The 14,316-nt window shown below is 37.6% G+C and overlaps 1 protein-coding gene across 5 annotated transcripts in view; it reads left to right on the forward strand.

The window, feature by feature from the left end:
- Positions 1–14,316, forward strand: part of LOC135294700 (probable acyl-CoA dehydrogenase 6) — a 75,752-nt gene that overhangs the window by 32,184 nt on the left and 29,252 nt on the right. For all 5 annotated transcript variants that reach the window (XM_064410305.1, XM_064410334.1, XM_064410323.1 and 2 more), the window contains one exon: positions 13,081–13,210. In XM_064410305.1, the coding sequence (XP_064266375.1) occupies positions 13,081–13,210 (130 nt within the window). The remainder of the gene's footprint in view (positions 1–13,080; positions 13,211–14,316) is intronic.

Consider the following 14,316-nt stretch of genomic DNA (forward strand, 5'->3'; position numbering starts at 1 on the left):
TCTATTTCTTTCCATGGCAGTACTTCTAACACGTAAGAAAAATTTGTGCAACAGGAATATGTATCTAGTCTTTCATGTAAACCTCCTTAAAATGCAGAGAACAGTGGCATGGTTTGGTTTGAAAATGTAATTGTTAAGGTCTGTCTTTTAGCATGCTATTTAGGTGAATTTGTATTTGCTGCATTTTTCCTCTGTCTTGCTTTGTTAATTGCTCTTAATTCATACTTTAGCAGTGCTACTCCAAAATTTAGAAAACAGGATTAACCATAGTTGAGAGAGATTTCAAACAAGAATCAATTTTTTATTGATGCTTGGTGGTGTAAGAAAAACAGAAGCTCAGTCATTACAGCTATACAATTTTTCCATAAATGAGATTAACATAAATAAGCTCCTTTTCTTCCTTTGCTTCTGTGTTGGAATTTTTTTGAGATACAAGATATACTTTAATTAATATTTTACTTGTTTTAAGTCACCTGATTTGAAGTGATGAGGCTGTAGCCTAGAAGATGCTGTGATCTTTTCCAGACAGAAAAACTTATTTCACTTCCCTCTCCCTTTTTGTTGTTGCTGTTGTTTGGTTGGTTGCTTTGGGTTTTGTTTTTTTTTTTTTTTGTTTTTTTGTTTTTTTTTTTTTTTTAATGGAAAGAAAATTCCAGCTTTACAAGTGAGGAATTGTTCATGTAATTATGAACAATCATGTTCATAATTGTTCATGCTTCAATGATGTATAGCATGGCCTTAAATCTTAATGCTAATTTTTAGTGTTCACTATTCAATGAACAATGTATTTGTCCTTTCCTCAACTATTTTAAACATAGGGTGAGAGTTGAGCATAAATTGATGTCTTTGGTGTGGGCTTTCTCATTCTTTATGGTTCTGTAGAATGATGTAGTTGGGAAAAAGGAGGCAGAGTCACTGCTGCTTTGCTCACCATTAATTTGCTGTTGCCAGAATCACTCAGTTTGGGCCTACCTGATGCTGAGAGATGCTATGCACTGGATTAATCATAATGAGTTAGCAAATAGTTCTTAAGGAGGAAAAGGATTATAATAATGCAGCACTGAAAGGATGTGCAGTATGCTCAGGATCATGAAGCTCATAAATTGTAATACATTTATTATAATTTTGTCTGAGACACTGCAGAAGCTTCAGAATGGCTCACATAACAGATGCTTATATATCACTTTGTTTCTTCAGCATCTCTCTCTGCACTTTGATCATGAAAAAGCTGCTTTGCACCCTTGAACAGCTGCCCTGGCCCCTGGGCAGTTTATAAAGACAGTCTGAGTCAGTGTGGGCTTGGTGTCTCCTCCAGACTAAGGGTACTCAGAGATGTTGACCGTGCTGTATTCTTGCAGAACTGTGAGATTCAAGAGGTGTGCTGGAAATGCCAGAACCATTTTTTAAGCCAGAACCATTCCAGGACAGACATCCGCACATCTGCTGCCTCCACTGTGCAGCAGGGAAAGCCCGCAGTGTCTGAGCTGCAGGGGAACTCCAAGGGTCCAGCAGCAGTGGGCTCTTTGTGTGTCAGCAGGATGATCCCTGCAGCCTCAGTCACCTCCTGTGTCATGTGCTGCCCACACATGAGGAAACAAATTTAGCCCAGCGCCTCTTTAGGGTGCCTCTGAAATAATGGAAAGCTTATCAGCAAGCTGTTTGGAGATGTTGTTTCAGAGTAACAAGGAGGTGATGAAAAATATTTCTGTCTCTGAACAGAAATGTCCAGGAGACCACATGAAACAAAGGATTCATCAGCAATCTTACTTACAGTGGCTGCACATTGAGATGGCTAACTGTGATAAAAGGTGCTTATGGTAATAAAATCCTCTTCAGTTCCTTTTCTTACAGGCCTGTCCTGCCCACTGGGGTCTCATGGCCACAGAAGCCTGCAGTGACAGATGCTCACAGGTGAAAATTAGGCAAATAGTTTGTGACTATTGGGTGTCCTTCTAAAATAGTGCCTTTTATGGAATGGAAAGTTATGTAACTCAGAAACATGACAAGGATCCTTAATATAATAAAATAATTTTCTAATTGTGTGTTTTGTTTTTGGAGATTCTTAGACTACTTGCCAATAAATTGCATGGCATTTTATTTTTTATTTCACATGTTTCAATTACTTGTTTAGAAACAGTACACATAACACTTTATAAACCGCAGGTGTCTGATGGATGGTTGCAAGTGCTTTAAAAATTCTTTGCAGTTAGATGGATCTAATGGAAATTCCTTCATACAAGACCAGTTAAAAACATTAGTCGCAAATTTGGACAAAAGCTTTTTCCTGCATGAAAAGGCTACTTTTCCCTCCCCCATCATTCTCACTTTTTGTCTACATGTAGATGTGTGGGAGAGGAAAAGCATGATGACACTGGAAAATCTGTGTCCTTGGGAGGTGGAAGGTGGAGGGGACTCTAGCCTCCCTCGTTTGTTGTTGTTTTTCTGTTTGTTTGTTTGTTTTAATTTGAAAGGAAGGTGTGTTATTGGCTAGATGATTGAGCCATAAAGATAATTCAGGTATTTGCCAATACTTCTGAGATTATTTTTTAAATATCTCCTGGAATAATTTCTGAATTTCTATGAAGAAGGTGGGTTTTTTCCCCTCAATAAAAATTGTTTTGCTTATTTTATTTTAAAATATAAATATTCTAAATTCAGTTTCAGGGACATTCCGTAATAATACAATGCACGTGCTGATTTAATGTAATTTGCCTTTCAGAATTTCATGGAGAAAACAATGAAATTTGATTAATTTAAAATTTACTATGTCACCACATATTCAGTATGTTGAATATGAAAATCACATTTATTGCTATGTAACTCTAGAGTGATATTTTGAGAACAAGAATTTGAAATAAAATTTGTTGTATAGCTAGTTATGAAAAAGTAAATTACTGAGATGAGGAGTGAACCCTTCTTGGGTTCCTGAATGGCCTGTATATTCACAACTGGGAGAGATCTGACTTTAGTCTTAAGTGTTTAAATAGCAACTGGTGCAAATGCATCCTTGCTGTAGACTTTAATTTGCTATGGATAAATCTGTTTCTATTTCTGTTGTAAAAAATTACAGCTAAACTATATAGCAAAAGGGTACTTAACTACTGGGTGCATGGATTCTTAGGATCATTAATTATAATTCAGGTGGGATTGGGAATCAAGGCAGGCGACAGGGATATTCTGGGGAGGAGGTTCTGTTATTTTTCTGAACTCATCTCAGTCTGAACTCATCTCTTTAGCAATGTCATTGTTCCCTTTTGCCCTAGGTTAATCGTAGGTATGTTATGGACCCCAGTGGGTTACACTGGTAATTGTGTAATAGGCAGTTTGATGTCATTTTTATTGCAAACTGTATTATCATTTTATCTGGTCTGCAGCAGGGTGCTGTTATTCCCCCTTGGAACAGCCTGCTTTTCATTGGTTTGTGAGCTGATTTGTTGCTGGTTTCAGAACTAAATGTATAAGAAGAAAAATATAATCCTGTTCAATAATGTTAATAATTTCTTGGAGGAGACAACATTGTGTGATGAAATGCTTATAGAAGTAATATAACACTCTGAGTAGAAGGTCCTTTTGAAGAAAATAATCTTGAATGGGGAATTTTATTTGTGGTATGCTTGCACTGTACTGAAAATCATTTCGGTTTTGGCCAGTAGCACATACAAAGCACACCTGCAATGTCAGCATAAATAAAAATAGTAGAGTAGCATATTTCACACTGGAGATTGCAGTTTAGATGAGAATCCTGTTGTGTCAGCTGTTCTACAAACAGAGAGGAATAATCTGTTTCATGATACAGTCTGGCTGACAAATCTTAAGGACAAGGATGCACACAGAATCATAGCGAAAATGAGAAATTACCTAGATATTTGCAGCTATAAATATGGTTTAAAACCTTTATCCACATTCTTTAAACTAAATAAAAGTTGCCAATGAAATTTTTTCTCCATTAAAATTGTCAAGAATAGAGAAAGCATGGAAATATATCCATTTTATGGAAATATTGACTTTATTGGAGAAAATGAAGGTAAAGGTATTGTTCTGACATTGCAAAAATGCTTTAATTTTTACCCCAGAAGTGGCTTTTATTCTGATCTTTCCTTTGTGTGTCTTTAAAAAAACCAAAGTTACCTGACAGAAGCATACAATTTAATGTTATAAAAATAATCAAATAGTTTAATTTTTATTTGACTTTTATTCCCCATTTGAGATCAAACCTATTGCCTTTCCTGGAAAACTGCAAATTTGGGTTTTATCTCGAAGAGCTCACCAAAATCCATTGCTCAGATCTAGAAATACTCTTTTATTGCTTTGCTTTTGCTAACAGAAAGCAGTTTCAAAACCAGTCAGGTTTCTCAACAATCACAAATACAGAAGATGGTCTTCTTTGGTTTCTGCTGTACTTGGGAACTGAAACCTCTGGAGGTGCTCCAGCAGCACGATGGGCTGTCCCACACGGTGGGTGCTTGGGAGCTGCCAGAGCCCAGGAGCTGAAGGCTGTGTCAGTGTGCAGATGCAGATGTTGCCAGCTGAAGAGAATTTATAAACAAGGGAATTATCTAATCACAGAGGGTGTGCTTCTGGCTGCAGCATTACTTGATGGATGTCTCCTTAATAATCTGCTGGCTGTGGCTGTGCTGGGACTATGCTGACCTGCAATGTGGCAGGCATTCTAGGATGGCATGTTATCTTTTTCTTAGTATCTGACCCCAATATCTCGAGGACTTAAGAAGTCAGCCATGAATGGAAATTTTAATGGAAATTAATTTAGTCCTTTAAGTCTGTGCTGGGAATTCCTGTGGAAATGTCCTGCAGTGCACTTCTGTTCCAAGTTTGCTGCTACTGAACTAAAACCCTTGTGCTGGCCAGGCTTGCTCCAGAGCATGTCCAAAGTTTATTTCATTATTCACTGCACACATGATGATTTATTTTTTTTACGTTATTTCAAGTTTCTCCCCCCATGCCCAAAATTAAAATTCTCAATTTATAATTCCATTTGTAGATTGCAATTTTTAGAAAGTGTAATCTAGTAAAATTTTTGTCTTTCGGTGTGACATATTAAATATCTAAAGTTTTCATGTCAGAAAAATGTGAATTTCCAACAAGCTATTTATTATCTTGGACTGAAATAAAAAGATTTTGTAGGGAAGAAAATTAAACATAGCTTTCAGCTGATAAATATTTAGTCTTTGTATTAAATCTTAGCGTAGAAGTTTCAATAAGTAGCAAATGTAATAAATCTGTAATCCTTAAATCACTTACTATTGCTTCTCAGTTTAATTATTTATTTACTTGGAACTCAGAAGAAACAGAATTATGTTTTTAATATTGACTGTATATCCTGATACCTTAAAGGAATTATATAAATTGGATGCCTGAAAAATTGAAAGCAGTAAGTCTGCTTTTTGTTCATAGAGAGCTACAAAACTGAGTACAGTGACTCCTTTTCATGCAGCTTTTAAAAATTCCTTACAAATGTACATACTTGTATTCAGTCCTGTTACTCTTCTCTCTGTTGTGCTTAAACTGGAGTTCTTTGTTCTTTGTATCTCTGTTGGTTACCCATTGATAAGTCAATTCCCATTTTCTTTCCCTGTTGACCTATGGATGGTTGAATGTCTGTGCATTACTGTATGTTCTTTATACTGTCTATTTGTGCATTCACACTTAAGATCCTACTGGAAGAAAATTTGCCATGATGCAGAGTAACGTAAACTTTTTGTAGGAATTTGTGGGAGTCATGTGAGAGGACGAGTCCTGAATAGAAGCACCAGCAACACATACATACCTGCTTCATCCTTGTACAGGTGTGGGACTAATTATTACCTGTTCAATGTGAACAAATATGTCTAAGACAGCTGAGCAGCCATTCAGACATTTTCTTGCGAGGAAGTGCACATTTTACATGGGGCTGACAGATGCTGATGACAGATTTCAGAGCCTCTGAGGGCTGACATGTGTCAGGAGAACTGCAGTGGACACACATATTGTTGAAGGATTTGATGCAGTGGTGGCCTGATCATCAGAAGGGTGGCCACCTTTAAGCGAGAGAGAACAAGCATTCACTGCTGGATACACTTGACTCAGAGAACTTACTTTGCAAGCAGAGCTTAGAGCAGGCTGGCAGCCTGCTGGTAGCAGCGTGTGTGCTGGTTGTACGTAAGGAGGCTGGCAGCTGTTGCTGGTTGACTGACCTCAAGCAACAGGCAGGTTGCAAAGGTGATATCCTTGAAATGCATTCTATGATTTGTTTATGAGTTTCCTTCCCAAAGAGAATCCTGATGAGAAGTAACACAGCTTTTCCACTGAAACTCAGGAAGGGTGATAGTCAGCCTTTATACTTCTTGACTTCATTTTGTGTGTTTTTGATGTTGATTTCATTTTCTTTTTGCTGTGGCATTTAGTTTGACTGACATTTTCAAATGTACAGTAATTGAGATCTGTGCTCTTTAACCTTAAAGAAAAAGCTGTAAGCTATTTTGATTAAATTCCAATTTTTTGGAACAGATGTTGTATCAGAGCGGAGTTGGGGGGAAATAAGCTCCATTTAAAACTCCAGGCAAAAGACACCTGAGGAGTCTGTGAGCAGGCATTGCTTAAAGTTTTTCTCTGGCTTGGAGTTGATGCAATAGCTGGTGCCTGGCGCTATGTGCACTTTGGATCTTCTTTCTCCTCTTTTCTTTTTTGGCTGCTGCATCTTTTACATTGTTAATGTGTCTTATGTTGCCATGTGTACATTTTATTCTATTGTACTGGGCAGCTTAGCTTTTCCTTCCCCATAGCATTGTTTGCACACATTTTTGGGGGTTTGTGTGATACTGTTTTTAAAAGCTCTGATAACCTTCTGAGTTCAAAGTTTTATGCAAATGTGATTGCTAACTCAGTGTCACTGGGTGATTCTGCATAACCACTTAGAAAATGAGGAAAATTTGAAAAAAATTTTGAGGGATGTTTTAGCAATAAGATGGTAGCAAGTGCAGGCATTGGCAGCTTGGTGATTTAGAATATACTGCTCTGGCTTTTTAAAGTGTTCTATACAGCTTTGAACCTTTTTTAAATGTATCCATGCTGTCCATAGCTGGGGCCAGGTCTGTGTGGTACATTTATCTGCACAGTGGTGGTATTTATCTGCTCAGTCACAGGCACTGCCAAGTTCCTCTGTGGTATTTTGTGGTGGTGTCATAGGAGAGTTTTTATCCTTACACTGTGTGAAAAGTTTCTCCTTTATTTTACAGTATATACCAGTCTTGATCTGGTCTGCAATCACCTTATTTGCCTCAGTAAATTTCATTTCTGTGGTGGCAACTGTGATGACTTCTGTAGCAAAAAGGAACAGAATACAGAATACAGTGCAGAATAATGCAGAATACAGAAGGAGTTTTGCAGGAACACACATTTTGCATTGTTAATTGCTCTTGGGATTGTATTTGTGCTGCTAACCATGAGTGCTTGAAAAGTAATGAGAAACCAATCCATATTTTTCCTTTTCCAAGGGCTACTGGATCATAAGTGATACTAAAAGTTTGGTTAGCAGCATAAGTCCTTACCTGTCTTGAAATTTTTGGATTAAGTAGTATCTGGGAGAGAGCAAGTGCTGAAGATGACTGTGATCTTTCTAGGATCAACCAAATAAAATAATGAAGCACTATAATTTTTCCTGGTTTGGGACAAAATTTCATTCAAACTGAGGGAGTTTGGTTTCCCTTACTAAGGTAATCTGTTAAAAGGATCTTTGCATCTGTTGCAATGGTTTATTTGTGTCTGGAGGTTTTTCCTTTGTCGGTTTTTTTAGTTTGTTGCTTTGTTTTGATTTTTTTGTGAATTGATCTGGGGGGGAAATAGCCCAAAACCACATATATCTTAATCCCCACAAGGCTAAAGTGGACTCACAGTTTTTCTGCTACTCTTAATGAGAGGTTTTTTCCTCTACACCCGTCCAGAAGCAAATAATCAAGAAGGCAGGAGGTGTTTTCTGAACTTCATCAGTCTCAACTTTTCAGAATGGATTTATGGGAAATTACACAGGACAGAGAGTGCACCCTTGCTAATTCTTTAAATTCCTTCAATATAAAGCAGAGGAAAGGAACTATGATATGGATTTCTGTACTGTCCTACTTGATGACATTTGCAGTTATGTAGATTCAAGGTTCTTTGTACTTCTCTGGAGTTGAAATTCTTGAACCATATTTATGACAGGTGAATAAGGTTTCAACACTTAAATTTTACTTCTGTTGATTTAAAATTGTAGGCTGTGATGAAAACTAGCAATTAGCTTTGTCATCCTAATGTCAAATATAGGAGTCTCTCAGACCTGTCTTCAAACTGGGATTCGATTAATGTTTTGTCTTTGACAAATATGAGAGCACACATTTGGGGGTTTTTTTTGCACTGTGGTAGATGCCCAGAGTAGAAATAATACTGAGTGATTTTCTTTGGTGTAGATACACTTCTTTGAAACTTTGGAAAGTATGTAAGCAAACAAGATAAATTATATAAGCATTTAAAATGGAGTTCTGGATACCACAGATATTGTCATTCCCACTAACAGCTACTAGATGGGGTTCAGAAGCAAATTCCAAGTAGAGACACTTGTAAACTCTTACAAATTTTTAACTAGAAACTTCAAGTCTCATCATGGAACAGTCATATTGGAACAGGGATCTTGAACAAGTGGCAAGGAATGCCCTGGTCTTCACAAAAGTGAAATGATTATATGAAAGACTTCAGCTTCTCATTTGCCTTTATGACTCCTTTTTCATAGACTTTCTCTGCCTTTGTTTTTCCAACTGGTCTTCTCAGAAGTCCTTCTCTTTTGGCATGTTGCAACTGGAGATCATGTCTTGCTCTTTTATTTGTAGTTTTGGGCATCATTTGTGCCACCTGCCCTGAATTCATATGTAATATTCCTGATACCCTAAATTGTCAGATTTAGTAGAATGTACACTTGTGTCTTTTAAAACAAATGTTTTTTAAGATTCGCTGTGTTCTTTTGGATTCCTACTCCACTGCCAGGATCTACAAACATGGCATGTAAATTTTGCTGATCTGTATAAAATAAGGAGCTTTTGTGGGTTGGGAATGTTAAAATAATGTGATGGTGGTGATTAGTAGAAAAGCAGAGATCCAATTTAAAGGAATAGGTTAATATACTGACCATGGTGTGGTGGGTTCATCTTGGCCAACCACTAACTCACTCTCCCTCTTCAACAGGACAGGGCAGAAAATACAATGCCAAGGCCTGGCTGTCGAGGAAAGTCAGGGAGACTGGCCCCCAGTTACCATTGCAGTAAAAAGCAGACTTGGCTGGGGGAAAATTATTTTAATTTCCTTCCAGTTAAAGCAGATATGTGTAGTGAGAAGCAAAGGCAAATTAAAACAAAATGTTCCACCATCGTCTTCCCCTTCTTCCCAGGTTCATCTTCCATTCTTCATTCCTGACTCATCTACCTCAGTCCCCACCCCCAGTGGCACAGCAGGATGGGGATGGGAGGTTGTAGTCAGTACATAGCACATCCTCTCTGCTCTTCCTTCCTCTTCACACTTTTTCCTTCCTGCAGCTTGGGTCCTTCCCATGGGCTGCAGTGCAGAATCTTTATTTATTTGTATGTTTCTGTGCTCTCTGCTTTGGGCCTTATATGTTAATTGCTTTGTAAAAGAACCTGACATCCAACAATGTGATATTGTATTAGCCCATTTAAGAGCTGGAAGTTGTGCTATTATCATCAAAACTGTAACAATTTGAACATAGCTGAGTTGTCTCTTTCTGCCTGTTTTCAGCTATAAAAGCAATAGTGCATTAGACTTTTTGCCTAGTTTAATCTACTTTGTGCTTTGTTATTTTTATTTTCATGCAAATTAAAAATGGTAATGTAGCCAAACAATTCTCTAAAGGTCCCTCATCTCATTTTAAAGTAAACTGAAATATTTACCCCAGAAATGTTTTTACTTGTGAATATTTAAATATTTGTAATTCTTGATTTGGAGGTTTTTTGGTATGGGTTTTTTGCTGCTTATTTTGTGTGTGTGTGTGTGTGTGTGTGTGTGTGTGTGTGTGTGTGTATGTTTGTATGTTTTCTAAAGCAATCAAGTCTGGAATTGATTTGGTTTCTTTCACTGTGTATTTTTCACCAAAATTTTCGCTCCTGTGTTAGGCATGGTGTTAGGCTCTTCTGAATTAAAATTTAATTGACCTATTAGCATTACATCATAGTAAAGATATTTCCAGGAAGTGATGTTTGTTGATGAGACTGCAAATACAAACCTACTACCCCCAGCATATTGCCTTTTTCACAAATAAGAGTTATTCCAGAAAGTTCTTCCCTCTTCCAAAAAGAGTTATTCCCAAGTTCTGTTCCAAATCAAAATTGAACATTAATTTCATGAACCTTTTACCATAATCACTGAAGCAGATGGAAATAAGAATGGCTTGGTGGTTTTGTCTCAGATTAAGAGCTGCGTCCCATGACATGGAGGGAAATGTGCTCACACCAGCCCCAAAATCTCTGTCTGGAGTGCTGGCAGTGGGTCTGTGGGCACCAGGCTGCCACTAGGAACTGAGGAAAAGAGGAAATTCCTTTGGTGCTTGTAGCCAGCACTGCCTGCTAATGGTGTGTGTGACACCACTGGCAGCCTGGCTCAGTGTGGAGGGCCAGTTCTCCAAAGAGATGGGACACAAGTGTGTTTAGCCATGGCCTAAGTTACCTGAAATACCAGGGATATAATGGCTCACACTGCTCTGACAAATCAATCTTCACCTCGATCAAGTATTCGGGGCTCAAAAAGACATGCTCTATCATTGTCCATCAAATCACTCACATTTTTCCATGAAACTTTAGCTTCTTGGCTCCTGGAACAGAACTGATGAAAACTTAGGTGTGGTCTGATTAATGGTTTTACCATTTGCTTCTGCCCTTCCTGCCTGCATCTGTGGTAGTCTCTTGCATTATCTATCCCCAGATTATAAAATCTTGGGATTTTATCATCTCTTTTCCTGGCAGGTCTTCCCTCTCTACCTCCAGCTCTCAAAGCTTCGTTCTGCTCCTTTATTCCCTTTGGTCAGAAATCCGTTCATTGTTATTCCTTTAAAAGTTGGCCTTTTGCATTATTTTGTTTTTACAGTGTACTGCTTAGTAATTTATCTCAAATGAGAGCAAGAAGCATCTGTTATGTGACAAAATACAATGGATTGTGGTATGCACAAAGAATGTCTCTAAGCTGTCCACTTGGATAAAGTAGCCCTTCTTTGGGTCAGTTTTTGTGCATAACATACCTCCTGGGAAGTTACTTTGGATAAATCAAGAAACTAAGGTTTTGGTCTGTGAAATTTAAGTGAAAGATGGGAATATAACTGCCTGGTAGACAAAACTAAAGATAAAATCAGTAATAACAGTAGTCTGGCAATAAAAGCATCGGTCAATTTAAAATAAAATCTAAAAAATCTAATTAAAAGGATTTGTGAGGTGCCAAAAATGAGGTTGTCTATTATAATTCCGCTATAGATCCATACCAAATTAGCAAAATCTCTCATGACAGATTCTTTAAATAGTCTTGCCTTTGCATGCACATACATTCCTTACTGTTCCTCAGAACATTTATTTATTGATACGGGCTGTGTAAAGGCAAGAAAATTAAATTATTGGTTATGTTAAACACATTTCCACATTGCTGATGTTTCATTACACTGCTTAAGCTCCCAGCAGGAACTTTAATTTTGTGCGTATTTTTAAAAAAACATTCCAAGCAAAAGCTTTGAGAAGCAGCAGTTTTATAATTCTGAGAGTCTAGACTATTCAGTACAACTTAAGGAGAAATGTTTTTTGGAAACAGAACTTTATGCTTATCCTTTCCTGTTGTGTTTTTCCTTTCAGCAAAGAAAGGATGCACAAAGGTAGATTTTGTGGGTTTAGGAAACAGATGATAGCATGCAAAGCCTCATGTTTATATGCACTGTGGTGTTTTGACCTTTATTTAATGGTGTTTTTTGAAAACTTCAGAGCAGGTCAGTGAAGGGTGTACTCAGTGTTTGAGGTCAGCAAGTGAAAACAGACAAGGGTCATCTGCCCCTTATTGTGTGTGTGAGGGGTGACGGTCTGTATCTATTTATTTGAAATTTTCTTAGCCAGTCTTCAAAAGAGCTAAAAGAAAAAAAAAAAAAAAAGACAACATTATCTAATCAAAGCTGCTCAGTCAACTAATGACGTCAAGTAGTAACCTTAACCTTCACTTTCTCACTGTATTTCCTTTGGACTATAAGCTATTTAATATAGCTAAAAATTACCTCATCCATCATAGCAATGTAGTCTTTTTCTGTGCTTCACTGTGTAGTGGGTTTATCAGCACTGGGCATGGGAATGAGGTGAAGAATAATTTCTTCTTTAATTGAATTTGCAGATTGGAATGTTGGGAGGAGAAGGGGCAGCAATGGGCTGTGCTGGCACTGGGCCAGCACCCCAGGTTGTCAGTTCCCTGTGAACCAAGAGTGCTTTAATGACTGCACAGACTGGGTGCAGAGTGTGGAATAAATGCATTCAGTACTGCAGTTGTATCTAACATGAATTTTGAGCTACAGCAGTGATTTAGAATAGAAACATGACCTGTGTGTGGTCGTGGTCCGTGCTGACTTGGCTGCTGTGTCTGAGAAAGATGATTGCAATGTGTGATGAGAGCGGGTGTCAGGTGCTATCATGGGGAAATAAAAGCACTTGTTACCTTGTGGTGTGATTTGTTCATATGACCTTGCTGTTGGAAAGAATAATTTTGCCTTCTGGTATCATTTACAACAGCATGTCACTTCTTCCTGCTGTTTCCAATAAAAGTAATGAGGCTGCTTAGGATACTCAGAGGTGACCTGATGTGCACATTGATAATTAGAGCAGGTGTCATTCTCAATTCAGTTCTCAGTATTGTAGAGAATAATGGGGTATTGCTTTTGTGAAAGGGAAGCTGGTAATTGTCAAATACTTAAAAATTAGCAGTTAAATGGCAGTTGGCAAGTCCTTGCAGTAGTAAAATCTTTTTTTGTTGTTTTTCTCGTTGCTTATGCCAGTCTAGAATACGAGAATCACAGATTTCTTTTTTCCTCAGAGTATGGCGGCATGGGTTTGGACTTCTCCTATAATATTGCAGTGGCAGAAGAGCTGGGAAATATCCATTGTGGAGGTATTCCCATGGCCATTGGAGTGCAAACTGGCATGGCTACCCCTGCTCTTGCAAGGTAATTTTCAGAAAGTTTGGTTTAGCCTAAAACCCAATTGTCATGAGTAGAAAAAAAACAATACTGTGTAGATTTACTGCCTACTTGCTACTCAGTAATGCCTGAGGAAAGAACCTATTCTCTACTTCTCTCAGTTTGCTTTAGGGGAGAAAATACTGTCTCTTTTTTTTTTTTTAATAGTTGAGTTATATTGATTATATATTAAAACATAAACCTTGTTGAGTAGTAGATAATATGTTTACAAACATAAAAAATTGGTACCAAAACCAATTAAAAAATTTAATTCCAGAATCCAGTTTGTTCATGTTTTTATTTTTTCTTATATCCCAGTGCAGTAATACTAAGGATACATTTAGTTGTAATGATTAGGATCAGTCTAATTCTGCTTTATAATTTACTTGCTCTTTTTCCAGCTTTGCAAGGTGTCAGTCCTAAAGTTGTAGCACATATATCATGCTTCCTAACTATGCTCATTCTAGGCAATTAATAATTTTTCTTTTTCTCATCAGTTGCATCAGTGTACCCATTTTAATCACGTATTATCATTCAGGCTCCTGCATTTTCTTAATCTGATTTGTTGTGTGTTTTTCCTCCCTGTCTTGGTTTGGAAAGACAGGTGCCTGCTAAGGAAGGCAGGAGCCTCTCCTGAAATGGAGAATATAAACCCCCTCCTGCCCCCCTCGAATTGCTATGAATTTTAAATTTAGGGGCTCTCACTGGAGGTCTCATCTACAACAAATTTTTCTTAAAGTTCTCCTCTCCTTTACATAATGCAAGAAAAGCTTGCTAAATGCAAGGAGTTCAGTATGTCTCTTGCAGCAGTGGCTTAGCTATAGTCCAACTGAGAATAAGAATAGTATTTTAAAAGACTTCAGACAGTACTACCTTGCCCCCATGACAACCTTTTATTTAGGGGTTTAAAGAAAATCTGTCGGTAAAAGAAAATGGGATTTTGTTCCACTGCAGATTTTTGGCCTTCTGTTACTCTGTTGTACTGTAGTAAAACAGTAAAATTATGCATATTTGTGCTAGTGAAATCCTAAAGTGGAAGTTCTTGGAAAATAAGACTGAAATTGTTGTTAACTTGATAAAATCTTTAATTGAAT

The sequence above is a fragment of the Passer domesticus genome, chromosome 1 (assembly GCF_036417665.1).
Source record: "Passer domesticus isolate bPasDom1 chromosome 1, bPasDom1.hap1, whole genome shotgun sequence".
Taxonomy (NCBI): domain Eukaryota; kingdom Metazoa; phylum Chordata; class Aves; order Passeriformes; family Passeridae; genus Passer; species Passer domesticus.